This window comes from Ranitomeya variabilis, chromosome 3 (assembly GCF_051348905.1).
Source record: "Ranitomeya variabilis isolate aRanVar5 chromosome 3, aRanVar5.hap1, whole genome shotgun sequence".
Taxonomy (NCBI): domain Eukaryota; kingdom Metazoa; phylum Chordata; class Amphibia; order Anura; family Dendrobatidae; genus Ranitomeya; species Ranitomeya variabilis.
In genome coordinates this window covers 636,931,187-636,959,090 of record NC_135234.1, presented here as the reverse complement: position 1 = coordinate 636,959,090, position 27,904 = coordinate 636,931,187, and the positions used below count along the sequence as shown (strand labels likewise).

General features: G+C 45.1%; 1 protein-coding gene across 2 annotated transcripts in view; it reads right to left on the bottom strand.

Moving 5' to 3' along the window:
• Positions 1 to 27,904, bottom strand: part of PAN2 (poly(A) specific ribonuclease subunit PAN2) — a 67,108-nt gene that overhangs the window by 5,166 nt on the left and 34,038 nt on the right. For both annotated transcript variants that reach the window (XM_077297582.1, XM_077297581.1), the window contains exons 14-24: positions 23,130 to 23,239; positions 19,781 to 19,879; positions 9,291 to 9,364; positions 5,785 to 5,929; positions 5,475 to 5,618; positions 4,243 to 4,302; positions 4,082 to 4,172; positions 3,843 to 4,000; positions 3,468 to 3,611; positions 2,483 to 2,662; positions 2,296 to 2,389 (exon numbers count right to left, since the gene is read on the bottom strand). In XM_077297582.1, coding sequence (XP_077153697.1) covers positions 2,296 to 2,389; positions 2,483 to 2,662; positions 3,468 to 3,611; positions 3,843 to 4,000; positions 4,082 to 4,172; positions 4,243 to 4,302; positions 5,475 to 5,618; positions 5,785 to 5,929; positions 9,291 to 9,364; positions 19,781 to 19,879; positions 23,130 to 23,239 — 1,299 coding nt within the window. The remainder of the gene's footprint in view (positions 1 to 2,295; positions 2,390 to 2,482; positions 2,663 to 3,467; positions 3,612 to 3,842; positions 4,001 to 4,081; positions 4,173 to 4,242; positions 4,303 to 5,474; positions 5,619 to 5,784; positions 5,930 to 9,290; positions 9,365 to 19,780; positions 19,880 to 23,129; positions 23,240 to 27,904) is intronic.

The following is a 27,904-nucleotide window of genomic DNA, read 5'->3' as shown; positions in this document are numbered from 1 at the left end:
CTATCCAGTCTTCTCCCTTCTTCCCATTTATTCTGTTCTCTGGGAGGTCTCCGACGAAAAAATTTTCGGTTCCGAAAGGACTGTCTAAATGGGGCTGGTGACAGATTTGGAAACCCCTTCTTTTTGTCTCCAGCTTTCTGGAGGATGTCATCCAGGGTTTCCCCAAATAAGAAATTCCCCTCACATGGGATAGAACACAATTTTAGCTTTGTTTGGAGGTCCCCTGGCCAGCTCTTAAGCCATAGGGTTCTTTTAGCTGCGTTGGAGAGGGCAGCGGCCTTGGATGTTAAACGTACTGAGTCCGCTGAGGAGTCCGCTAGGAACGCTGCTGCTGCCCTAATTGCAGGGATTGAGTCTAGCAACTTACTCCTGGGTGACCCATCCTTAATCTGGCTTTCCAGCTGGTCAACCCACACCATTAAAGATCTGGAGGTGCAGGTCGCTGCAACTGCAGGTCTCAAGCTACCCCCAGCCGATTCCCATGCCCCTTTAGATAAGAAAGCGGATACCTTTCTTAAAGGGTCTTTGAGGGTACCCATATCCTCAAACGGGAGCGCAAATTTTTTTCGAGGCTTTGGCCACTGCTACGTCCAATTTTGGTGCCTTGTCCCAAGAAGTGGACGCCTCATCCTCAAACGGATACTTTCTTTTAAGTGAGGGCACTGAAGAATTTCTCCTGTCCGTTTTTCCCCATTCTTTTTTGATCAGTGTCTGGACATTGGAATTTAATGGAAAAGTTCTCCGCTTTTTTTGTCCCAGACCTCCGAACATTATATCTTGAGCCGTTTTATCAGGTCTGGGATCCTCAACCCCCATAGTGGCTCTGAAGGCTTTTACTAGAGCGTCCACTTCCTCTAGTGGGAAGCAATGACGGCTCGAATCTTCATCGGAGGAAGATAGGGAGGACTTAGAATCTTCAGAATCCACGTCCTTAGATGAGGATCGGACAGAGTGGGAATATACCGTCTCCTTCACCTTATCCTTCGCTTTTTTGGAAGATAACAGGGCATTCTGAACTTCAGATCTAATTATAGTTTTAAGTTCAGATGCGAAATCAGGGGTCTCTTCACACAATAAACGCTGAATGCACGATTTACAAAACTTTTTGCTCCAGGTTACCGGCAAAGCTTTGCTACAGGTGGGGCAGACCCTATTTTTCTTTTTCTCCAGGCTCTTACCCTAGTAAGGGAGAAGAGGGAACCCCATTATAAAATATGTACTTTCACGGAGATCACTCACCATTCAGATGTGGAGGCAGGTACCGGTTCTGGAGGAGAGCCCGGGTCTGGTAGAGGAGTCTCTTGAGGAGGGGAGTTAGTCCTTGCAGCAGATCTGCTGCGCTGCGTGGACTGACTGCTAGACCCACTTCTTCTGGAACTCTTAGGGTCCACCTGCTTATGGTGCTGCTGCCTGGGCTGCAGTTGCTGCTGTGGATCGCTGTCCTCCATGGTTACAGGGAGATGGTGCACACATAGATGTCGCACTATCTCCCTATTTGAATCTGGCGCCACCTCTGGCATTCTACCGCATTTCCGGTCCTGCGCACATCCATCCGGGAGAGGAGATTACCGCGCATGTGCACAGAGATGACCCGGAAGTTATTGCCGCATTTCCGGAGCGGCAGCCATCTTTCTACACCCGGAGCGTGCGGTAGCCGGCACAGGAGCTCCAGGTGACCAGTGCCCCTTGTCCCTCAGAGTCGGGCGGTGTTCTCTCCCTCGCACACCCTGAAGAACCCCCTCGGTTCCAGCGGTGGTGGCTTCGAGTGCCGGACAAGCCGCAGCAGGAGCCTCCTCGCTGCCGGAACTCGACTGCCCGGTCCGTGATACGGCTTCTCAGGTACCACCAAGAAGAGGTTCCCCGTCAGGGACAGGAAACCAACTGATGCGAGGGAGAGGTACCACCCTTTTATCTGTAGGTTTCCTGTCCCTGAAGGGCGGATCCCCCCCTCTCCGTAGTGCTGTCATGGGGGACTGAGAAAGGACAGTTGCTGCACAAAGTTCTATGGAGGGATGGGGAGAGAATGGAAGAAGGACCTGGAAATGTTAAGCTGCAGGTTCTTAAGTGGTTTTACATTCTGAAACCTTGTATTTTATAGACAAACTTTCTGTAACATTAACAGAACAATTTGTAAAGGTTGACATGCTTGCCAGCACATCCCCATACAAGGAAGTAGAACCTTAAGTAGAGATTAAAAATGGTTTATTCACAATTCTATTTATTATATTTAAAACAATTTTCAAAACTATTCAGTCATGTTAAACTTTTGAAAATAAAAGTCAAGTGGAAGCTCACCCAGGAAATACCAAGCCAAATAGCGCAGAGAGATCATCCTTTTACGTGGTATGTGAAACAAGTAAACTGTGTCAATTACTTGATCCTTTGGCACCTACATCCAATAAAAAAAAAAGAAAAAAAAAAAAGTCAGATACTGGACAGATCTACAAACATGGAATTTCAAATTAAAGTTCAAAACACATACCATTAAGTTTATGACACGGAAGTCCTTTTGAAGGCCATGTCCAACAAACTTCACTCCTACATCAATGAGAAACCTTAGTTTTAAGTATGTTGACTTCAATGTAGTCAGATGCTTGGATGAGATCTTGGCATCCAAGTCACCAGGCTTTATTCCAGAGTACTGTGTAAGGTAATCGACAACCTACAAAAAAAAAAAAAAAATAAAATATTGCATTCTTTACAAAAATTCAAGTGTATTTCCACCACTGTATCCAGTCTTTTTTGCTGCAATGGCAGCAGTGATGGCACATTAACAGCATGCAACTGTTGCAGCCAGTCACTGGTTTAGGGAAGTTATTGCTGCAGCTGTGGAATCATGTCCACATCAGTCCAAGGACTGGAGGCAGTGAAAGTGCAGGGGGGGGGGTGGCATTGGGCAAGTAGAGCGGTCACATTTTAATTCGGCATAAACCATTGAATTAGAAAGATTGTGTTAACTTAAAAAGCCTCATATTTAATACAATGCAAATTTTTCAGTTGGGAAATTCCAAAAGTCTAAAAATTACTATACCCCATTAGCTAATGACATTTTAACAAACGACTTCATACAATAAAAATGTGCCTATTCTAGATAAGTTTCAGATTTTCATGATGCAAGAATGCCACATCTATTGCAGAAATGCCTTAAATTTAATGCCCGACGTGTGAACTTCATTTATTAATATTTTGATCAGTGTGTGTCCAGTCTGAAATACACAACACTCCTTCTGGCTTCAAACCATCTCCCCGCAACATGAATATATCAAGTAAAGTTAAAACTTTAGTTCACAAGAAAATGTATAGTGCAGGACTAAAAAAGTGGTAAAACTAAAATCAATACTGTCTTGCATGATCATTTTCAGGTGAAATTGGGAAGTCAGTTTTTTTCTCATCTTGGAAAGAACAAACACCCACAACACATGTACAACAAACACCGATGTGTTAAAACGCATGCATGTTTAACTAACCTGTTCTTGGGTGGAGATATAATCATCAATGAATGGGACACCTTCATTAGGTCCTTGCCCCCTAACACAAGTAATACGAGCAACAGACATCTGACTAGGTTTTATTGTAGACTTTGTACCATCACTCCGTAACTCAGCTTCCTCCTGTTAAAATTAAACACAATCACAAGCTGTTAAAAGGGTGAATAAATTCACTACATTGGTGCAATCTGATCGTGTATAATGTTTCTTGAGGATTTTGTTCTAACAGGGACCAGAATTTGGATTAAAAAATATGACTGATGTTAATACTATAATCTAGCCAGAACCAAGTTAACTTGTGCATGTGTTCGGTCCAGAGTTTGCCAAGAAGTGTTTTAATGATAAGTGCTTTACCTGATTTAGGGTAACAAACTCTGCATCAAGCCCCACCAGTTCTCCTGCCTGCGGCATCTCATTCAGCAGTAACGGAATGAAGGTGGCATGACACTTCCTCTGTTTCCTTGCGAGAGAAGCTTCTGCCAGTAGCACACTAGCTTCAATTGGATTTTTAACTACAGGGAATATTTCATCAGTTACTGGTAAAGAACAGTGAAGTTGATGGAGGTGGTGGGTGGGGGAATGAAGTTTCTTACTAGTCAAGTTGAATTTTGAATTCAGGCTCCTCTTGGTATAAAACAGTATTGCAGGTACTTTCCAATTCATGTCAAACTGTACAGCTTCACACTGAACATAAGAAAAGCAAGTTAAGTTTTACTTCCTTAATCTCAAAAGGCAACATTTCTGTATTATTTACCTTATCCACAGGTTCAATGAGGAAATCATTGAACAAATACCACTGTTGATGTGTTACCCCCTGAACAAAAAAAAAAAAAAAGTTTTATATAAAAAAAAAACAAAAAAACCAAACACATTTAGGCTAAGTGCACACATAGCAGAATTGCCGCGGCAATTCCACAACTCCTGCAGCGGGTATATCGGATGCGGAATTGGCATGCGTATTCCCGCTAAACACTAGCGTTTTACAAGTGTAATTAGCTTGCAGAATGCTAGCGTTTTCCAAGCGATCTGTAGCATCGCTTGGAAAACTGATTGACAGGTTGGTCACACTGGTCAAACATAGTAAAAAGTTGGTCACACTTGTCAAACACTATTGATGCTGCCTATCTCAGCGGTGCACGTGGTGGCTTCCGTTCCCAGGGATGCTGTGTGCGAAGGACCTGGGATGATGTCATGTCACGTGACATCCCAGGTCCTTCGCACACAGCATCCCTGGGAAAGGAACCTGCCGCGTGCACCGCTGAGAGGCAGGAGGACTCCGGGGCCATCAGAGGGTGATTATATCACTATTTTAAATTATTTATTTTTTAACAATTATATGGTTCCCAGAGCCTGGAGGAGAGAGTCTCCTCTCCTCCACCCTGGGTACCATCCGCACATGATCTGCTTACTTCCCGCATGGTGGGCATAGCCCCATGGGGGAAGTAAGCGGATCAATGCATTCCTATGTGTGCGGAATCCCCACGATTCCACAAATTAATGAACATGCTGCGTTTTCCGGAATGCGTTTCTGCTCAGGAAAACAATGCAGCATGTGCATATAAAATGCGGATTGCATTTTTTAAATAGGATGCTTAATGTGAGCATTTTTTTTCCGCAGTTTTATAGAGAAAAAAAAAAAAACAGAACATGTGCACACAGCCTTATGCAATTTTATACTGAGTGTAAGGAAAGTATTCAGACCTTCAAATTTCACTGTTTCATCGCAGCCATTTGGTAAATTGAAGAGTTTATTTTCTTATTACTGTACACTCTGCATCCCATCTTGACAAAAAAACAAAAACACCACTATATCCAACTAACTTCATGCCCCTGGGAAGTTCATGTACATGGCCAATATATACACACACACACACACACACTATCTTGGCATGCCTCCACTATATAAAGAGATTTTGGTCACCCATTAAGAATCATGATATGGTGCTTAACCAAAACCACTTTCAAAATTTCCCTTCCAGCACACACCTCCTTTCTTTGGTGATAGGTCTCTCCCACTTTTATGTGCGCTACCAAGCTGCCACCTGTTCGGGGATCCAATACATGATTGACAGTCGCCATTAGGTCATACACGTTTGTGGCTTCATCTGCATTATTTTCTACTTGACTAGTCTTAAAAAAAAAAAAAAAAAAAAAAAAAGTTCTTTGTTAAAGTAGTCAAGTATGCAACAAACATTTAATATTTCAGACCAAACCATTAGCTATTGTTCAGCAACCACTTTTTAGAAGGCATCTTTATAGCCCTATAATAAATTTGTATAATTTCAATTTGCCATACCTCCTCATTCTCAGAACAATTAAGAACCTCCAGCTCTTTGTTTTTAGAAAGTTTCATCTTCAGGGAATAGGGAACCCAGACATTACGAAGTTCTTCCACTGAAGGCATTAGGGATGGTAGCGGCCCTTCACAGTTAGGGTCATTCCTGCCGAGGACAGAATGAGTTGAATGTTAATTTACTCAAGTGTACCTCCAGTGAAAACGAAGCTTTGAAGGGGAAGGGGCGCAAGTTTGTCTATGGGAATTGGAAATAGAAATAGTGGAAATACACTCTGAAATTACAACAGCAAGAAGGAAAGTTGGAGTTATGACAATGGGGTTTATATACGTGATACATAGGTTTTTGAAAGCTTATTTCCCTTTTTGTTTTCTATTAACATGTTTGAGTGCAACAGTCAACCATTAATAACGTTGACATGCCAAAGTGCATGTATTGGAGGAATGATCCACGATGCAAACCAGTCTTCTGCTGGCAGCTCCCTTTCCAATTGCGGACCAATGATTTCCCAGACGTGCTGGACAAGTGAAGTCGAGAGACGCTGTAGGCCATTTTAGTATGTTTATGCCACAATTAACATACAATTAACTTCTCAAAGATAAATATAATCCCCTCAAAAAAAAAAAAAATCTTATGAAGCCTATTGAGTAACAAGAAAGGTAATGGGAATCAAATTATGCAAATTCATATATCAAAGTTTGACATAGTAAAATGTTTACACATTACTCAAAAGAAATACCTACAAAGAAAGTTAGTTACAGATACAAATGTGACAGAAGAGGCGAAGAAGCACAAAAATACTTTGCCTCCCTATTATACTTGTCTTTAGTCAAAAGACCATATGGGTAATCACAGATGACTCGGACATCAAGCCATAGGTAGTTAACTATAAAAAGGTAAATTAATAGCCTAACTTCATATGTATTCAGAGCAAGGGATCCATGTATAAATGCCTCACAACATTGCAGCCTAGGATATGGCCTGCCTGAGAATGAATGTATACATTAGACCATCACTTCAGTTAATATACCCATTTAAGTATTTGTCATGTTGGTATAGGTGGTAGCAGTGAAACGTGTCGAGGCTGCTCTTTGCTGAGTAATCCTGGCTTCATCAGGAGATGATATGTACCCTGAGGCCATTTCCTCTCATTTTAGGAGTATGTGTAACATTTTACTATGTCAATAAACTTTGTTATGCAAATTCATATGTATAAGGCAAAGATTTTGCATACTTGCAGTCACTTGTCCGCCTGCTCCCAGAGTCATTGTACGTGCTAGTATGTGCTGTTAGGATTCTATAAGGCATCACAAGTATGCAGTCACAGTGCAACTACAGATTTGAGCCCCCATTCCCCTAAAGACTGGATAACTCATTTAGTGTTAGTTCCATTGTATTTTGTACTATTGTTTGCTAGGCCATCCCTTATTGCAGACCACCACTGTCCTCTAGCTATGACTTTCAACAAGAAATCTAATTAAATATGTGTTACCATGGCCTACAGTCTCTCCAGACTTGTTTCCTATCAAGCACATATGGGAAATTGGTCAGCAATTGCAAAGCAAACTGCCAGCAGTCAATGTTGACTTGCCCAAGTGCAGTCAGGGTGGCAGACTAATCCCTAGACAACATGAATCCAAAGAAATCAATACACACTTACATGTCTTACCATACAGAGTGCAGTTATCACAATATGCAGCATGAAAATAGAAGCTCTGAAAATGGTTTATTTTTTCCTTCACAATTTACTTATTAGCCGGTCTAACCATCCTCTGGATTTGCATAGTTTCATGACTGCTTCTTTGGGTTGCAATTTCAGTGTTGAAAAGTGAATCCCTTCACGCGATTAGAAAGTCAACTAAATAAATGTACTAATACAATCCTCTAGAGTTATGTTAAAGGGAACCTCTCATTATAAAAATACAGTGCAATCTGCAGGCCTCAACTTATACTCTCTGGAAGGTTTGTTCCACTGGGTGGGTTATCAGATTAACAGCCATCTCCAAGTACACATACAATCACTGAACGGACCAAAAAAAAAAAAAATCTCAGAAAGTGCAGAGGTTATTACCTTCACCCCTGAACCTGTATAGACCAGGCCAAATTTTTACAAATCTGGCCAGTGTCAATTTATGTTTTAATAACTCAAGAATGCTTCAATTGATCCCAGCAATAACTTATCCATTTTTTTTCAAATAATTGAGTGGCAAAAATTGAGAAAATCAAGCTTTTGATTATTATATCCTTAAACCAGTTAGTCATGCTGTGCAAAATAATTTCTAAACATTGACCACATGTCTACTTTACATCTGCATCATTTTTAAAGCTGTTTTTTCGTAGGAAGTTAAGAGTAAAAAGTTAAAAGTTGATCAGAATTTCTCAAAATTCACAGCCATTTTCTCTCCTTTAGGGACCACATCACATTTGAAGCGACTTGGGGAGGCAGGAGGACCACATGACAGAAAATATCCAGAAGTGAAATTCTTAAAACTATACCCCTCAAGGTGTTCAAAAATCAGATCCAGGAAGTTAAACCCTTCTGGTGCTCCTCAGAAATTAATGTAACAGACATTTTTTAAATTTAGCCCCAAATTTTTCCAATTCACAAGGGTAACTGGAGAAAACGGACCCCAGAATATGTACAGTTTCTCCTAAGCATGCCAGAAAACTACTGTTTGGGGCGGAGGGCTGAGAAGGGAAGAAGTACAGTTTGATGTTTTGAACCCAAAAATGGCATCAGTCTTTTGATTCCGGCCATGTCACATTTGTAGAGCCCCTGATGTGCCTACTCAGATCTTCCTGAGATGAGAGACATTTAGGGTATGTGCACACATCAGGATTTTATGCAGAAATTTCCTGAGCAAAACCTGAAATTTTCTGCATAAAATATGCACGCATTTTTCTCACGGTTGTCGCATATGCGTTTTTTTTTTTCTGGAGCTTCCCAATTCAATAACAGTGGGAAATCCGCAAAATTAATAAACATGCTGCATATTTCTGCATGCGTTTTTTTGCGGAAAAATCCACAACATGTGCACAAAAATTGCAGAATGCATTGGAAATGGGATGCATAATGTATGCGTTTGTTTTTGCCGCGGAATACCGCCAAAAAAAACAGAACGTGTACACATACCCTTACATGGGTTGACAGGTTCCCTTTAAGCCTTACAGCTGCAATGCAATTTATATGAAGTGATCACTCACTACTGATATACATATCCATAGGGGGGGGGGGGGGGTTTAATATAGCAGTTTTGATTATGTAAATAATCCCTTAGCCTCATGAAATATTTAAGATACATTTTTTGGAGTGAAATCCAGGTGAAACTTGACACCAATAACATTCACTTTAGAATTCATACAATTTGATAGATAGCCTACTTGAAAGACTTAAATGAGGGCATCATCCTGCATACAATGTTTACTCTGTGTTTAGCTAGTCAAAAACTGCTTCTTTGAGCAATTAACAATTAGGAAAGATTTCTGCTAATATGAAATGTTTTCTTACCATCCATCTTTGATACTTTCGTTGGGTTTGGGGTAGCTTAGTTCCACTTTTCGCAGGGCCTTTTTAAAAGCATACTGGAAATAAACAAAATCTTTATACTGGTTGGATTTGTCCACACAAAGTAGCTTGCCATGTTTTTGTCTCAAATTAAAAAAAAAAACAACAAAAAAAAAAAAAAAACACACCTGTCAGCACAGAATGACTGTTCAAACCAAGGAAAGATGGTTGGAGCATCATGGTGGCCAGTCATGTATATACAGCTTCATAACCTGCTTAATTTCTATTCATCTCCACCGTTCTCTGGCTCTATGAAGCCAGAGCTGTGAAATAAGAGAAAAATATAGTTCTTACCGATAACTTTGAGCCCATGATGGCACCACGGAGAGAGGAGATCCGCCCACCAAGGACAGGACACCTACAGATAAAGAGGCGGTACCTCTCCCGCATCAGTTGTTCAGTTGTTTACTAGAGAACGATGCTAAAGGATAGAGCCCTAAGGCCCCGTCTCACATAGCGATTTACCAACGATCACGACCAGCGATACGACCTGGCCGTGATCGTTGGTAAGTCGCTGTGTGGTCGCTGGGGAGCTGTCACACAGACAGCTCTCTCCAGCGACCAACGATCAGGGGAATGACTTCGGCATCGTTGAAGACAGTTTCAACAATGCCCAAGTCCCCCTGCAGCACCCAGGGTAAACATCGGGTTACTAAGCGCAGGGCCGCGCTTAGTAACCCGATGTTTACCCTGGTTACCAAAAAAAAACAAACAGTGCATACTCGCCATCTGATGTCCGTCAGGTCCCTTGCCGTCTGCTTCCTGCTCTGACTGAGTGCCGCCGTACAGCGAGAGCAGAGCGCAGCGGTGACGTCACCGCTGTGCTGTACTTTCACTTTGCGGCGCTCAGTCAGTGTGGGAAGCAGACGGCAAGGGACCTGACGGACATCAGATGGTGAGTATGTACTGTTTTTTTTTTTTTACATTTACGCTGGTAACCAGGGTAAACATCGGGTTACTAAGCGCGGCCCTCCACCCTCCAGTGTTGTTTCAAAGTACCACCGAGGATGGAAATAAATGGTCTAAACATGCCCTTACAAACATGTCTGTAATAACCATTAAACTGCTTCATCTTAATTTCGAGCCATGGTGACCCAAAGGATAAACGATCTGCCGGTAGATTAATCCCGACAATCCTAAAAAACAGAAACATAAGGGAGGGGACTACGGGTGCTGTCCTGAGGGACTACCTGGAATTACCAGTAAGTCTAATTTCCCTTTTTCCATTACGTCCCTCAGGACAGCACCATGGAGAATACCAAAGCAACTCTCCCAGGGTGGGTACAGAAGCCCAGGAATCAAAGTCCCAGGCAAAACCAGACTAAATATATAAAGGATCTGAAAGATCAGAACAACCATAGATATCTAAAGCGATCCGCAAAGAAAATCACCGTAGTGAGTGTCTGATATACATCTATAATGCCCAATTTCAGTATGAATTTGGTGAATGAAATAAGCATAAAGAGCAGAGAGTGAAATTCACCCATTGTACTCCAATACCAATAATGAACCACAGCAAGTTATTTATTGTGATAGATACTTATAGACATCGCAGCCCCAGAATAGGGTTAGAGAACCTTATTGCCCAGCAAAATATGGTGAAAGTCACAGCCACCACACAATGAGGACTGTACCGACCAATAATAAGTTGCATGTGCTTATAACCCAGGACTGTTCCTTCATCGGTCCTTCTGGGCTCAGGTTTAGCCCTGGTTACAGACCAGCTTACCGTACTACAAGGAGACCTGCAGGACAGAGGCCCTGGACTGCGGGAAGATCAAACCAATAACAGTTAGTACATGGATAATGGCACAGCATTGGGATGTACACACATTACTCATCCAGGAGATCACGTCTATTCCAAATCCTTAGATGTCTAACCCCAAGTAAGGGTTATATATTATTGAAACTAAGGAATACACCCTCCGGCAGGTATTCTCTGCCATTACCAACGTCGGGCTTCTCATTAGAAGCGCTGAAAGAGAAACGTGGATCATCACTCCTGTTTTACTGATGTTAGACACAGGGAGCCTGGACTCTGAATCGATGAAGGTGGTGGTGCTAGTAAAAATCTTCCGACACTTGAAATTATTCGGAACAGCATTTCTACGAGTCAGTAGTCCAGACATTATAAGTATGTCAACTTATTTGTCCATATATGCATATTACGCTCATACATATCCCAAGAGGCAATCTTCTCAGGGATCTTTATACACCCAGACTGCCATTGTGGGAGTAACCATATTCCATGGCTAGAGAAAAGTAGGTTTCTTCCTCGTAACAGAGGGAGATTATCTACTGTGAGGCAGTGAGACTCTGGGGTCTTAACAGTAAGAGCCCTGGATACAGTTTCATTTATCTTAGGAGCTGCGACTGCTGTAAGAGCCACGAGTATGGGATCTTCTGCCACACGACACAGTGCTGCTGCTTCACCACAAGGTACAGAAGGCAGTGCTGATGTCCCTGGTAAACAAACGCAACAGACTTATGGGACAAGAATCTGTCTGATTGCCGAATGTAGAGTTTGGGAAGGATTAATAATAATAACAATAATAAACTTTTATTTATATATAGTGTCAACATATTCCGCGGCGCTTTACAGTTTGACAGTTTCAAACACAACAGTCATAAGTAACCATAATAATTAAAGCAAAATAAGACGACCCTGCTCTTGAAAGCTTACACTCTACAGTGAGACAGGGAAGATACAAAATACAGGTGTGTATTAACAATATTTTATTTATAATGATGGCCCAACCACTCAGGGGGTGGGGGATAGATGGAGAGTGAATGGGCTACACGCACAACATAAAATGACTGATTAGGGTACATGATAGACCGCTCTGAACAAATGTGTCTTAAGGGAGCGCCCAAAACTATGCAAATTGCCCTAAGATATTAGGACCATCTACAAAGCATTCCGAGGCAGAAGGAATCCTTCCTTTCAACTCGTGGGATTCTCCGCTCCCGGGACAGTAGTATGTCCTTCTATAGGATTATAGAATGTACCCAAATGACGTATGTCATCTTTTAAAGCTAATTATGAAATAGACTTGCTTTTAGCACTCAAGGTAGAACCTACCTGAGAGATCTGTTCCAAACAGAAGAAATGCAGATTTTACTAAGCCAATTCAAGCATAACAGTTTGCTTGACTAAGCCCTGTTGTAAAGAATGAAGTAACAGAAGCTGGATCTGGGTCCAAAACACAAGGACTCCATATCCAGAGTTGAGGCCCAAGACAAAAATGTGAAGTGGTAGGCCGATGATACAATGTGCGACCACACAAGGCACCAGACAGAAGGTCTGATTCAGTGGCTCACAGCCAGAGGCGAAAAAGGCAGCAAGCCCGACACACTGATACCCCCTGCCCTGCAAAGGGCACCGAAACCTTATAATGCAAAATGATGCATATAGGAACTATGAAGCATTTAGGAACTATGAAGCAATATAATGCAATATGATGTACAAAGTTACTATGAAGCGCTATGATGCATATAGCAACTATGAAGAAATATGGTGCACAAAGGCAGTTTGAAGCACTACGATGCATATAGGAACAATGAGACAATATGATGTAAATAATGAAGCAGTATGATGCAATATGATGCATGAAGTAACTATGAAGCGTTACGGTGCATATAGGAACAATGAAGCAAAATGATGAATATAGGGACTATGAAGCAATATGCTCTAATATAATGCGCAAAGTCACTATGAAGCGCTATGATGCATATAGGGACCATGAAGCAATATGCTGTAATATAATGCCCAAAGGCAATATGAAGCGCTGATGTGTATAGGAATCATGAAGCAATATGCTGTAATATAATGCCCAAAGGCAATATGAAGCCCTGACGCGTATAAGAATCATGAAGCAATATGCTGTAATATAATGCACAAAGGCAATATGAAGCGCTGATGCGTATCATGAAGCAATATGCTGTAATATAATGCACAAGGCAATATGAAGCGCTATGATGCACATAGGAAACCTGAAGCAATATGATGCACCAAGGCAATACGAGAGCCAAGATGCATATAGGAACAGTGATGCAATATGACGCAGAGTCACTATGAAGCGCTATGATGCACATAGGAGCCATGAAGCAATATGATGCAATATGATGCAGAAGGGCACTATGATGCATATAGGAACAATGAAGCACCACTATGCATATAGGAACCATGAAGCAATATGATGCAATAGGATACACGAAGTGACTCTGAAGCGCTATGATGCATATAGGAACAATGAAGCACCTTGATGCATATAGGAACCATGAAGCAATATGATGCATGAAGTTACTATGAAGCGCTATGATGCATATAGGAACAATGAAGCACCATGATGCATATAGGAACCATGAAGCAATATGATGCAATAGGATACACGAAGTAACTATGAAACAGTATGATGCCACAGAGGCACTCAATATGATGCATAGATGAGCTATGATGCAGTATCATGCATAGAGGCACTCAATATGATGCATAGAGGCACTATTATGCAGTATTATGCACGGAGGCACTCAATATGATGCATAGAGGCACTATTATGCAGTATTATGCACGGAGGCACTCAATATGATTCATAGAGGCAGTATTATGCACGGAGGCACTCAATATGATGCATAGAGGCAGTATTATGCACGGAGGCACTCAATATGATGCATAGAGGCAGTATTATGCACGGAGGCACTCAATATGATGCATAGAGGCACTCAATATGATGCATAGAGGCAGTATGACTAGGCCATGCCTGAAGGTGCCAAACAAGAGACCAGACTTACGCTTTTAAGCAAAAGAGCAATCTATCAGAGTTCCAGATAAATCTCCACTCTGAACAATACATCTCATTTGTCAGACTGACTCCACCCGAAGGAGCCAATTAATGAGCCGCAGCTGGAGGGCAGTCTTCATGGAGACAAAGTGCTGAATTAACACCTTGTGTCCTCCTATGGATGGAGTAGTTAAATTGCAAAGAAAAGTGAAACACTTGCTTATTGAACCATAAAATGGAAAGCATGCTTCCAGAGTCACTCTGAAGCTCGATCAAAAGGCTCTGTGCAGACAAGACCTGCAACAACTAAAGTCCAGTCATGAGATGTAGCCTGGACATATGGCCCCACCATAGCCTAGAGGTCCAAGGCCTAGCTGCAAATGGGTTCCAGGTACAGCTTTGGCACAAAGGCCTGAGACTAGAGTCAGCTCAGAGGCCCTGGCCATCAATGCAACATTAAACCATGCACTCACCTGTGCTGGCTCCATACCTGCTAGAAGACAGGGGGAGCTGGTAACGCCGAGAGCCTACCGTGGAAGGAAGCGGCGTCCATTCAGAAATGCTGCATTACTGCCTGTGCCCCCTTCCGTGTTCCATTGTGGAACGCATGCCGATTCTGTGTGCCGTCGCTCCTCTCTGACGTCACTGGGAGCGCAACGGCCTTCTCCACCACACGACTTTCGGAAGTAGCGGTGTTTTGCCGGTCAGCGTCCGAGCCGAGAGCCCCCCACTGGGAGGAAGCGGCTCTACCCAGGAGCCCGTCCGCTCGACTGGTCTCTGGGGCTGAGGGACTCCCCACCGGGGAGTTTCCACCCTGGGCTACTTGATAGGGGGAAGGATTGGACTTGCCGCACGATCCCCCTAAGCCCATTACACAGGCTGATGGCTGAGGAACCTCTCAAAGAGGGGTCAGCCATGGTCCGTCTGACCGGGAAAAGGGAAGGCTGAGATCCCCGAACTCTGAGTCCATCTGGTACAGCACTGATAGCTGAGGGACCTCTACCCAGTGAGGTGTCGGCCATGGACCACTTGACAGGGGGAAGAGAATCCACAGGATATCTTTGTTCTAGGAGCAACCTCTCATACAACCGTCCCTGTAGGGACAGGAAAAACACTGGAGGGTGGAGGTGGGAGGGTGGAGGTGGGAGGGTCCTTTTAAACCTCTATGATCCTGTCCCGCTATAGGTCAAGGAAGGACGTCCTCCATTGTGCTGTCCTGAGGGACGTAATGGAAAGTCTGCTCTGAAATTGTCCACCCTTTTATGTGAAGACCTGACAGGGATAGAAGGTTGCTTTCGGCTATGTGGAATATTGATTTGACTACTTCCAGTTTCTGAGAGCGAGTACCCCCTTGGTGATTCAGGTACGCCATCACTACCCTGTTGTCTGACATAATTCTGCCATGGTGGGAGTGAAGGGGTTCCAAGAACTCCAGTAGTGCAAATTTGACCGCTAGTACTTTCATGTTAGAGGATTCTTCTGCTAGAGTCAGTGGCCAAGTACCTTGGGCTAGCAAGTCGTTCAAATGAGCCCCCCACCCGCTGGGGCTTGCGTCCGTGGTTACTATTTTTGAAACTGGAGTTACCCACGCGACACATTGGGAAAGATTACTTTGCGATGTCCACCAGATTAGTGACTGAATTGTGCGCGGAGATAACTGTACTGACCTTCTAAATTCGGTTAGAGAGACCTCCTCTGATAGGAGGTGCCATTGAAGGTCTCTCGAATGGAGCTGAGCCCATTGGACTGCAGGGATGCATGATGTCATAGATCCCAAGAGGGACATGGCTTGGCAGAGGGTTATGGAGGGGAGATTTTGCATTTTGGATACGAGCCCTGATATTTTTTGTATTTTTTCCACAGGGAGGCGGCACTCTTTTACGGAGTCTAGAGTGAGACCCAGATATTCTTGGATTTGGGATGGTAGTAACCTGGATTTTTTAAAATTTATCAACCAGCCCAGATTTTCTAGAGAGTACATTATTGCTTCTAGTTTGATGCAGTGTTGGGGAGAGGAGCCGATTACCAAAAGGTCGTCTAGGTATGGCACTATCAGTGTGTCCTGTTCCCTCAGGTGAGCCATTACCTCTGCAACTAGCTTGGTAAATACCCTTGGAGCTATGGCTAGCCCGAAGGGGAGGGCTGAAAGTTGAAAGTGGTGTAACACCCCACTGATGTGAACTGCTATCCTGAGAAACTTTCGGTGATCTCTGGATAGGGACGTGACAGTAAGCATCCTTCAGGTCCAGGACTACCATGAAACACCAAGGAAACAGCATTTTTATAGATGTCTTTGTTTCCATCTTGAACGCTTTGACTTGAAGGTATTTGTTTAGGTTTCTCAAATTCATGATAGTCCTGTATGACCCATCCGTTTTTCTTCTCAGGAATAGAGGGGAATAATACCATTGCCCTTTTTCTTGGGGGGGGGGGGGGGGAGAAACACCTTCTAGGAGAACCCCCTTGTTCAATAGGCCGATGATCTCATTTTCCAGTGCTAGTTGCTCTTCCCCTGAAGACCTTGGCGAGGTTATCATAAAGGAAGGACGAGGGAGTCTGAGAAATGCCAGTTTTAGTCCCAATTTTATTATATTCAAGATCCATGGGCTGCAAGTAATTTTCTCCCAGGCCGAGAGAAAGAGGGACAGTCTTCCCCCCACCTGGGGAAAACATTCATTGGGAAGGTTTTTTTTTTTTGTTTTTTTTAAATGTCACCGCGGCTCTTATTGAACAAGAACCCTTTATTCTTGTTCCTTACCCTCCCATTTTTCCTGGTTTTTCCCCCAGCTTCCTTCGGAAAAACCTCTCGCTCTGAAAGGGCCTTCTGTAGGAAGGAAAACCCAGGGGGGGAAAAAGATTTTTTATCCCCCGCCTTCTCTAAGGTATCATCTAAGGTGGGGCCAAAAAAGAATTTGCCCTCACAGGGGATGGTACACAATTTGGGATTCTGTTTGTATGTCCCCTGGCCAACACTTAAGCCAGAGGGCGCGCCTAGCCGCGTCAGAAAGAAAAAAAAAACTGCTGACCTAGCGGCCAGCCTGATTGAATTGGCAGAAGCGGCCGCCCCCCTCATCACCGGCAAGGTGTTTAGAATGGAGTCCTGGGATGATTTCCCTTTTATTTGGCCTTCCAGCTGGTCTAACCATATCATTAATGAATGGGAAGTACATGCGGCGGCGACTGCCGGCTTCAGACCTCCCCCGGCAGCTTCCCAGGAACTTTTAAGAAAGGCGTCCACCTTTTTGTCCATGGGATCTTTCAAGACCCCCATGTCTTCAAATGGTAGGGCGAATTTCTTTGATGCCTTAGCTATGGCGACATCTAGTTTAGGGGCTTTTCCTGAAAGGAGCAAGATTCATCCTCAAAAGGGCATTTCCTTTTTGGCGTCAGTAACACCTTCCCAATAGGTTTTTCCCCACTTCTTTTTTTTGATTAGTGCGGATATTGTGTCATTAAGGGGAAATGCCCTCTTTGTTCAAGACCCCTGAACACGATGTCCTGTACCGATCTTTTTGGGTGAGGGTCCACCAACCCCATAGTGCTTCTAACTGCCTTAATGAGGCCATCTGTGTCCTCCAAAGGGAAACAACTGTGACGCCCAGAGGAAGTAGAGGATGAAGAAGAAGAGTTAGACGTATCCGAGTCCACATCATCACTGTTCGTAATTAGACCCCGGAGACGGGGTCCTGTGCCTAGTCCTCCTCTGCTTTTTAGGGATCTAAAGGTGTCTTCTACCTGATTTTTTAATCAGGGTTTTGGAGGTCAGCTGCAAACCCGGGAAGCCCTTCAGATACGGTCTGCTGTATACACGTTACAAAGTCTTCTCTCAAGTAGTTGGAAGGTCTTCTCTACAAAAGGGCACAAATCCTATGCTTAGTTTTGCCTAAGCTTTTCTTCCCCTAAAGTAAAAAGACAAATATACCCTTACTGTCACTGACTTTCACAAAGATCACTTACCACCTCACGGACTCAAATACCGGTTGGGGATGCTCTGCATCTGTCTTTTTGCCGGACGCTGTACTGGACTCCTTGCTATGCTGGGATCTTTGGCGTTCTTTACCGGTAGTATCTTTGTGTCCTTTTTGCTGTCGCCGCTTTTGCTGCGGTGATGCTGGTGGCGATTCTGGTAAGGGTGATGCCCCCAGGTCACTCATGGTGCCTCTGCTGCTGCGGCTGTTGGCTGTGCTGCGGCTGCTTGTCACTGCTGCCTGCTAAGCAGGGCACCTTTATGTGGCGGTAATTCCCGTTGCCTAATTTAATCCTGCGCAGTAGTGCTGTTTGCTGGCGCATGGGCAATGGCCCGTTACCACGGTAATCCCGGCCAAATCCCACGCAGTCGGCTTTAAGATTGCGTCACGCATAGCACGCGTGGGACGATGCACACCGGAGCCCCCGGCTTTTTGCAGCTTGCAGGCTGTTTTTCGGGAGGGAGAGCGCCACTCTCCCTGCAGCCACAGAGGGACCCCCCTGGATGATTATTGATGCTGCAGCATCTTACCCGAGGAGGTGGCCACGAACTCCATGCCACCTCCCCCGCACACCCTAGAGGCCCACTAGCACCAGCGGTGGCGATTCGGGTCACCACACCAGCCGAGGCAGCAGGACCCCTGCTGCCCGAGTCGTACTGATTGGCCTCGGAATCCCACGACGTGTTGTCATTAAGCTGTAGGTCTCCCATCAAGGATAGGAAACCAACTGATGCGGGAGAGAGGTACCGCCTTTTTATCTGTAGGTTTCCTGTCCTTGGTGGGCGGATCCCCTCTCTGTGGTGCCGTCAGAGAAAAGAGGTTAGGTTTGGTAGGGTGGGGAGATATTGAGGAAAAAGTCAATCAGGTGGGAAGGTATATGCAAATGATTGGCCCCGTCGTGAAGCACTCAGCGGTGGGACTTTAAACAGTCATTCTGTGTGGACTGTCTTTTTAGGTAAAGTGTGCCCTCTAAGCAAGAGGTAAGTGATTTTTCACATTCACAATATAAAAAGGTCAAACTGTTAGTCTTATTATTAAACATAGCAGTTTTTACCATCGGTCTTTCAAAAACATCTACGTTTTGCAGATTTTTACAATAAAAAAAAAAATCCTGATGAAACTATAATAGGCATGTGTCATCTTTGAATATTGCTTAAGGGGGGGGGGGGGGGGGGGGGTGGATAAATCAAAGTGAGGCTTTTGTTCAAAGAAATGAGCCCCAACTAGAGTTGGGGATTCGAGCCACCTATAAAAAGGGTAATGTGGATCACCAACATGAAATGTGTGAACTGGAGCGCAGTGCAGCAGGGATGGAAGGAAGCTGCAGTGGTTAACCCCTTAACCTGAGGCTTCATTTTTGCTTCCATTCTTCCCAGAGAAAGCGATAACTATTTCAGTAAAAAAGCCCTCAGATGGCCATTTTGTTTTGCTGGACGAGTTGTACTTTTGAACAACATTGGTTTTAACATAGTTTACTGGAAGATGGGGGGGGAGAGAATCCAAGTGCGGAGAGCTTACAAAAAGTGCAATTCCACACTTGTTTTTTGCATGATCACCAAATGTTGAAACTGACCTGCCATTATGATTCTCCAGGTCATTACAAGGGGGGGGGGGGAAAAAAAAAGATTGTACAGCTTATAATTAGAGTAAAGGCATTTGGAAATTAAATAAGTATAAACTGTACCTCTGCCTGAATCTTCCAAAACTCAGCCTCCTTTGTGCTGTTAACTTCACAATTTATAACAAGCACATCAGGAAGACAACGAATGTTGCGAGTCTGAACCTGTGGGTAAAAGGGTAAGAAAATTATTAATCTCAAAATAAGAAAGCTTGGCACAAGAACACTGCCATGAATACATAACGGCATCTAAATCAGTCATCTCCCAACAATCCAGGGTCAGTTTGTTGCCGTTGGAGAATGCTTTTTCCTGCACTATTGAGAGCATGTCACAAGGCAAAGTGATAAATCAATGGATGACCAAAACAATGAAATTTAGGGTTCATGAACAAGGCATATCCCCAAACCTCAGTACCCTTAAGAACCTGTGGTCAATCCTCAAGAAGCAGGTGGACAAAAACAAATTGTTTTGTCGGTCAGGATTTTGGCTCAGAAGCAGATATTCAGCTGCTAGGAGGATTTGCAGAAATCTTGAAGGGTCAGCACTAAATATTAACTTACTGTAACCATAGAAACATATTTAAACAAGGGGACACAGGAAACCCTGGGCATATGCTGCTGCCACTATGTGGCTGACAATATGCAAAAAAGTGTTAGCTCCTCCCCAGCAGCATATACCCACCAACTGGCAGAAAGCTAATCAGTTGTAGCTTAGTGTCAGTAGAAGGTGAACACAGGGCTGCTCTCAGCCCCATTTACCTTTGGGTTTTGTTTGTTTCTTATTAATGCGGAATCTGAAAAATCGAATCTTACGATTCTGGGTGAAGAGTGGTTGTACTCCGCTCTGCCCCCTAGAGTCCAGGAGCAGTGTGGGATTGTGTCACTACTGTACCCTCATGTCTACCAGGCAGGACCCCATGACCCCGAACACATCATGAGTGTTTGGCGCATCCGCACGGAGGAGGATGTGGACTGGTCCTTGCCACCATTCCCTGCACACCCTCCAGAGCCGTTGTCCAGAGTGTCTAGATCTTGCAACCCACTAGCGATTGGATCTGATGCACTAGCAATACCTTGGACAGTTCTTTCTTCCATACTTGTTTCCACCTCTACCGCCGATTCCCAGGGTAATCAAAAGGATAAAGCGGAGGGAGTACCCATCATACTCCTTGCTCCGGACTGACCCTGAAAAGTCAGTCAGTCAGTCAGTCAGTCAGTCAGTCAGTCAGTCTTCTCGTGGACACTCCCAGATCTTTTGTTGCTGGAGCCTCTCTTCCACCAGAGTTCAGTTGCTCAATTTAATGGCATGGCTGTAGAAGCTGCAGGTCTGAAGTCAGCCGGTTTCTCTGATCAGGTTGTCCAGACTATGATTAAAGCAAGGAAGCCCTCTTCTTGCATCTACCACCATATATGGAAACCCTTTTTCGCTGTGTGAAACTCATCGGATCGCTCCAATGGTTTTTCCCACCATCCATTTTGTCTCTACAGTCAGGCCTGGAGTCTGGACTGTCCCTTAGTTCTATTAAAGGATAATTATCTGCCCTTTCCATTCTTTTCCAAAGGAATCTGGCTGTTCGCCGACAGCTCAAAACATTCACTCAAGGAGTTGCTCACTTCCATTCCTCCCTACCAGCCTCTAGTAGAGGCCTGGGACGTTAAGTTAGTGCTAGAAATCCTACAGGATTCTCGCTTTGAACCACTGGTAAGGTCTCTTCCGCATTCCTTTCTTGGAAGGTTGCTTTCCTGGTCACGATTACTTTCATTAGGCACGTTTCAGAGCTGGCAGCGCTCTTGTCATTATCCTTGCCTTTCACCAGGACAAGGGGCTCCTAGGTCTGGTTCCATCCTTTCCCCAAGGTGGTTTCCGTTTTTCATCTTAATGAGGACATTGTTCTCTGTTCACCATCCCAGAAGGGTCTCCCTGCGTCCAAGTCAACCATTGCTCGTTGGGTCCTTTCTACCATTGTGGAAGCTTACCGACTAAGGTAGAGCACGCCCACCGAGGATCATAGCACACCACCTGTTTGGTGGGGGCTTCCTGGGCAGTTAGTCACCAGGCATGGGCCTCACAGCTTTGCAAAGCTGTTACATAGGCTTCCATTCATACATTTACCAAGTTCTACAGGGTTCACACTCAAGAATGATCAGATACGAGCCTTGGTAGAAAGGTCCTGCAAGCCGCAGTGGCCTGAGCACTGACTTGAGGATATTATACCTTTTCCCCACCCTTGGGATATCCCATGGTTTCCTGTGTCCCCCTATGAAGCGAGAGAGAAATGAAGATTTGGGTACTTACAAAAATCCTTCTTGAAGCCTTCACTGGGGACACATCACTCACCCTTGTTTACTGTTGTATTGGGTTCTGGTTTTTTTCCCCCCCTATTACATTTGTGTTTATGTTCTTTGCTTCTCCTACTGCTTTCTCACTAACTGATTAGCTTTCTGCCAGTTGGTGGGTGTATACTGCTGGGGTGGAGCTAACCCCTTTTTGCATAGTGTCAACCTCTTAGTGGCAGCAGCATACAACCATTGTTTTTTTTTGTGTCCCCAAATGAAGCCTGAGAAAAAAAACAAAAAACATTTTTATGGCAATTACCTAAAAATCTTTTATTCTTCACCCCAGGTATCTTAATCCTTATGACAGCAGCAACATGACAGTGTCTGTAATTTACTTAGCAAAATTCTGATGACTGATTTGCTGAAACTGTAAACCTTAAAATGAACCAATCACACCAGCTCCTCAACATCTGTCACCAGGTTTTTGCTAGATCAGAGATAAGCATAGTGTAGGGACAGACCCAGACTCCACTGATGTGCAATTACTAGGCTGATTGCAGTCATTTTTAGGTGGAGATCAGTGTTATCTGCTACAGATCTAGCAGTTCTCAGATTGTTGAGCTGTTTGTAACCCTGTCCACACCAATGATTGCAATAGGCAGAAAATTGTGGGGAGGTTAAACAGCGAGCGTTACATAGTTGCAGGTTTATTAGTCCTCAAGTGATAATTCCTGTTCATCAGCAACGACTTAAGTGATACATTGCTTAAAATCAGGCTCTCCGCCTCTATATTTTGCTGCTCAGATTAGGTGGCAAAAACCTGGTGACTGATTAAGTTCTATCACAAATATAATTTTAAACTACGGATGGTCAGTAAGAGGCATGACTTGCTGTGCATATGTTCATTGTACTTTTGGAGCGTTGTGTGTAATCTGCAGTCAGAGCAAATGGCAAAGTTTAGCTGAAGTATGAAAAACGTCTTTAAGGTCATCCTCCTCAATGCCTCTTTATACATATAATTTCAGTATTTTGCAAATCAGAAAAATTGAGATTCTGGCTTTGTAGCACTTGTATAAAGGTTAATATGCACACAGTAGTTGCGACAGTGCATCTTTAGATATTGCATGACTGCACTTACTGTAGGTTGGTATTTCTCACAATTCTCACACCAAGCTTGAGTGCTCTGCTCCAGGCAGATACTTCTCCGCAAAATATCTACAAATTCAAAGTCTGGAGGAGGGATTTTATCTAGGAAAGAAAGAAAAATAAATTAATTAAATAGATTTTATATGACACGTCTTCACAAATTAAGGCTGCATTCACATGTTCGGTATTTGTAAGCCAAAAATCAGGAGGAGTGGAACAGTCAGAGGAGAAGTATAATAGAAACACGTCACCACTTCTGCATTTTTTTTATCCACTCCTGGCTTTGGCTTACAAATACTGGAGGTAAACTACTGACCAAATACTGAACACCAAAATATCCCTTAACACCCTCCTGCTGAAGCAGATTTTCACCTTCCTGACAGTCACTTTTTTTTCTTCCAGATCTGGCCAGACAGGGTAATGGAGAGCAGTCAGCAGGTTGTACTGACATTGAGCCAGGTGTATGCAACTAGCTTTACGTCAGAAATCACAAATGCAGTTTTTGTTGCAGGTTGTGTCAAAGTCAGCAATGAATCCAGCAGGAAGGAGAAGTCCATTCTCAGTGTTCTATGCCATTTGAAGCCACTTCTGCTTTTGGGTGAAGTTTCAACCAAGTATTTAATTCTAACTGATGAATCCTTTTTTTAGTTTACAACATTATCAATAAGGACATTAATAGCTAGCATTTTTTTTCTGATGCAAAGAACAGATGAAAATTTTGGAAGATTATTCAACTGCAGATCAGATTCCTTCACAGCAGGCATCAGATTAAAATGACACTGACATTAAGGCCATGAATTTACTTTACAGTGCCAAATCCTGCTGACAGGCTCACTTTAACATAACTGAGGCCAAATTCACAAGTCGGCGATTTTCCTTGTCTGCATATAATAGGCATCAGGGGCACTGGAAAATTTTAATCAGATCAGCGAGTCTCATGAAAAGAAAAAAAATAGCCCCATAGAGTGTGGGAAAACACTAGCAGCATACATACGCAAACACTGACACGAGTTCTCAGTATAGTTTGGGTATTATGCATTCTTGCCCTCTTGGTGCCAATAATTAGGCCTAATGAACACGTGTATAGGGAGAGACCGGACACAAAGCTGCTGGGGACTGTTGTACTTGACTAGTAGCCCAACTGCATGGTCCCTGGTCCACTTTTAAACATACAGGTCCTTCTCAAAAAAGAGGGATTTTTGGTTCTTACCGTAAAATCTTTCTTGGAGCCTTCATTGGGGGACACAGGTAACCATGGGTGTATGCTGCTGTCACTAGGAGGCTGACACTATGCAAATAAAGAAGAAGTAACTCCTCCCCGGCAGTATACACCCTCCGACAGGCACCAGGCAACTCAGTTGGTGCAAAAGCAGTAGTAGGAACAGGTAATATAAAACTCAACCTATGTACCAACCCACAACAACGGCACGTTAGCCAACACGGTACAACTTCAAGGGAGGGTGCTGTGTCCCCCAATGAAGGCTCCAAGAAAGATTTTACGGTAAGAACCAAAAATCCCTCTTTCTTTCTCGCTTCATTGGGGGACACAGGTAACCATGGGACGTCCCAAAGCAGTCCCTAGGGCGGGTATTCTGCAGAAAAAAAAGAGGAGTCAGGTTAGCCGGTGAGAAACCGCCGCCTGCAGTATCCTCCTACCCAGGCTCGCGTCCGCGGAAGCCTGAGTATGCACCCCGTAGAATTTGACAAAGGTGTGCATGGAAGACCACGTAGTGGCCTTGCAAACCTGCGAGGCCGAAGCTTGGTGACGAACTGCCCAGGAAGCTCCCACTGCCCGGGTAGAGTGAGCCTTCACCCCCGAAGGAGGCTGTTTGTCTTGGACGCGGTATGCCTCCAAAACCGCCGAACGGATCCAACGAGCAATCGTGGACTTGGAGGCAGGAAGACCCTTTCGACGCCCATCCGAGACAACGAACAGAGGATCGGCCTGACGAAAAGAGGCAGTTCTGGCGATGTAAATCCGGATAGCCCTGACCACATCCAGCTTGTGAAGGGATTTCTCCAATGGATGAACCGGGGAAGGGCAAAAGGACGGGAGGACAATGTCCTCGTTGATATGAAAAGATGAGACAACTTTCGGTAAGAAGGAAGGAACCGGACGAAGAACCACCTTGTCTTGATGCAGGACCAGAAGGGGAGAACGACAGGATAAAGCCGCCAGCTCTGAAACCCTTCTAATGGAGGTGATAGCGATCAAAAAGGCTACCTTCCAGGATAGAAGCAAGAAGGAAACACGCTGAAGCGGTTCAAAGGGCGGCCGCTGCAGGGCATCTAAGACGAGGTTGGGATCCCAAGGCTCAACAGGAGACCGGTAAGGGGGAGCTATATGAGCGACCCCCTGGATGAAGGTCCTCACCTGAGGCAGGGAAGCCAGGTCTCTTTGAAAAAGAATTGATAGAGCGGAGATCTGACCCTTCAAGGTGCTAAGGGAAAGACCCGAATCTAGGCCCGTTTGAAGAAAGCTGAGAAGGGAAGGAAGGGAAAAGGTCATAGGAAACAGATTGTTATCCTGACACCACCGGAAAAAGGCCTTCCAACATCTGTGGTAGACACGCGATGAGGCCGGTTTCCTCGCTCTTATCATAGTCTGGATGACGCTATGAGAAAAACCCGCGTTCTTCAGGACCGCGGCCTCAACGGCCATACCGTTAAATTCAGCGACCGAGAATTCGGGTGGGAGAGAGGCCCCTGTGAAAGAAGGTCCGGAAGATCCGGAAGTCTCCACGGAACATCCGATAACATGTTTATCAGCTCTGCGTACCAGGCTCTGCGAACCAGGCTCTGCGAGGCCAATCTGGAGCTACCAAGAGTACAGGGACCCCTTCCGACTTGATCTTCTTTACGACCCTTGGGATCAGAGGGAGAGGCGGGAACAGAGGGCATCTGGAACTGGGCCCAAGAGATCACGAGAGCGTCGCATCCGACGGCCATCGGGTCCCGAGACCTGGCGACGTACTGGGGAACTTTGTGGTTTGCCCGGGAGGCCATCAAGTCGACGTCCGGAACGCCCCACCGCTGGCAAATCTGGCTGAAGATTGCTGGAAGAAGAGACCACTCGCCCGCCACGATGCCCTGGCGACTTAGAAAGTCGGCCTCCCAATTGTCCACCCCTGGGATGTGGACGGCTGACAGAGGGAACATGACCCTCCGCCCAGCGGAAAATTTTTGCTACTTCCGCCATGACTTGACTGCTGCGAGTCCCCCCTTGGTGATTTATGTATGCCACGGCCGTGGCGTTGTCCGACTGAATGCGGACCGGCTTTCCCGAAAGGAGGGACTCCCAGCGGATGAGGGCTAGGAAGATGGCTCTGATTTCCAAGAGGTTGATCGAGAGGCACGCCTCTCGAGCAGTCCAGCAGCCCTGGGCTGTGAGAAAGACCGCTCCCCAACCTTGGAGACTGGCGTCGGTGGTAATCACCTGCCAGTGGGGGGGTAAAAATGACCTCCCGCGCAGAATGGAGGTGGACAGCGTCCACCAAGAGAGAGACTGTCTCGCCCTGGGGGAGAGGCGAAACGGACGGTCCAGGGAAAGCGGGTTCCTGTCCCAGGCAGACAGAAGAGCCAGCTGGAGAGGACGAGAGTGGAACTGAGCATAGGGGACCGCTTCCATAGAAGCGACCATTCTCCCCAGAACTCTCATGGCTAGACGAAGGGACAGAGGACTCGGACCCTTTAGCGCTCTGACACCCCGACGAAGAGAAACTTCTCCTTGGGAAGGAAGACCTGAGCCCGAAAGGTATCGAATTCCATGCCTAGGAACTCCAGCCGCTGGGTTGGAATCAAGGAAGACTTCTGGTAGTTGATCAACCAGCCTAGGCGAACTAAGGTGTCCAGAGTAAGATGGAGGCTCTGGCTGCAATCCCCCTGGGATGAGCCCTTGATCAATAGGTCGTCGAGGTATGGGATTACCAGAATCCCTTTTGAACGCAGGATGGCCATGACAGCTGCCATGACCTTCGTAAAGACCCTGGGAGCAGATGCCAGCCCGAAGGGGAGGGCAGTGAACTGGTAATGATGCTCCCTGATCGCGAATCGGAGGAACCTCTGATGCTGCACGCAAATAGGAATGTGAAGGTACGCATCCCGAATGTCCACTGAGCACAGAAACTCTCCCGGCTCCATGGACGCGATCACCGAGCGCAGAGATTCCATTTTGAAGTGTTGAATCCGAAGGTGGCGGTTCAATCGTTTGAGATCCAGAATCGGACGGAGAGAGCCGTCCTTTTTTGGAACCACGAACAGGTTTGAATAAAACCCGGAAAACCGCTGGCGAAAAGGCACTGGCACTACGACTCCCGAGGCGAGGAGCGAATCGACGGCCTGGAGAAGCCCTGGAAGATGAGAGGGCTGTTTGGGAGGACGAGAGAGCATGAAACGTCTTCCTGGGGGGCGAAGAAAACTCTATTTTGTAGCCTGACGTGACGATCTCCCTGACCCAGGTGTCGTCGACTACTGAAAGCCAAACCTCTGAGAATAGAAGAAGGCGGCCTCCCACCCTGGAAGGAGTTCCAGGTGGGGGCGACCCGTCATTTATTAGAAAACCTGCGGCCCCGAGATCCCGATGGTTTTTCGGGGTGGCTCTTGGCTCTCCAGCGTGGCGGAGGCCTGAAAGAAGGTTTTCTACGGTCGCCTTGTGAGGAGGAACGGTCCTGGACGGGGTTTCCCGAAGAGGCAAAAGACCGAAAGGGACGAAAGGACTGGGGACCCCTCCTGTTGAAGAGACGTTTAGGCTTGGACTGGGGTAAGGAG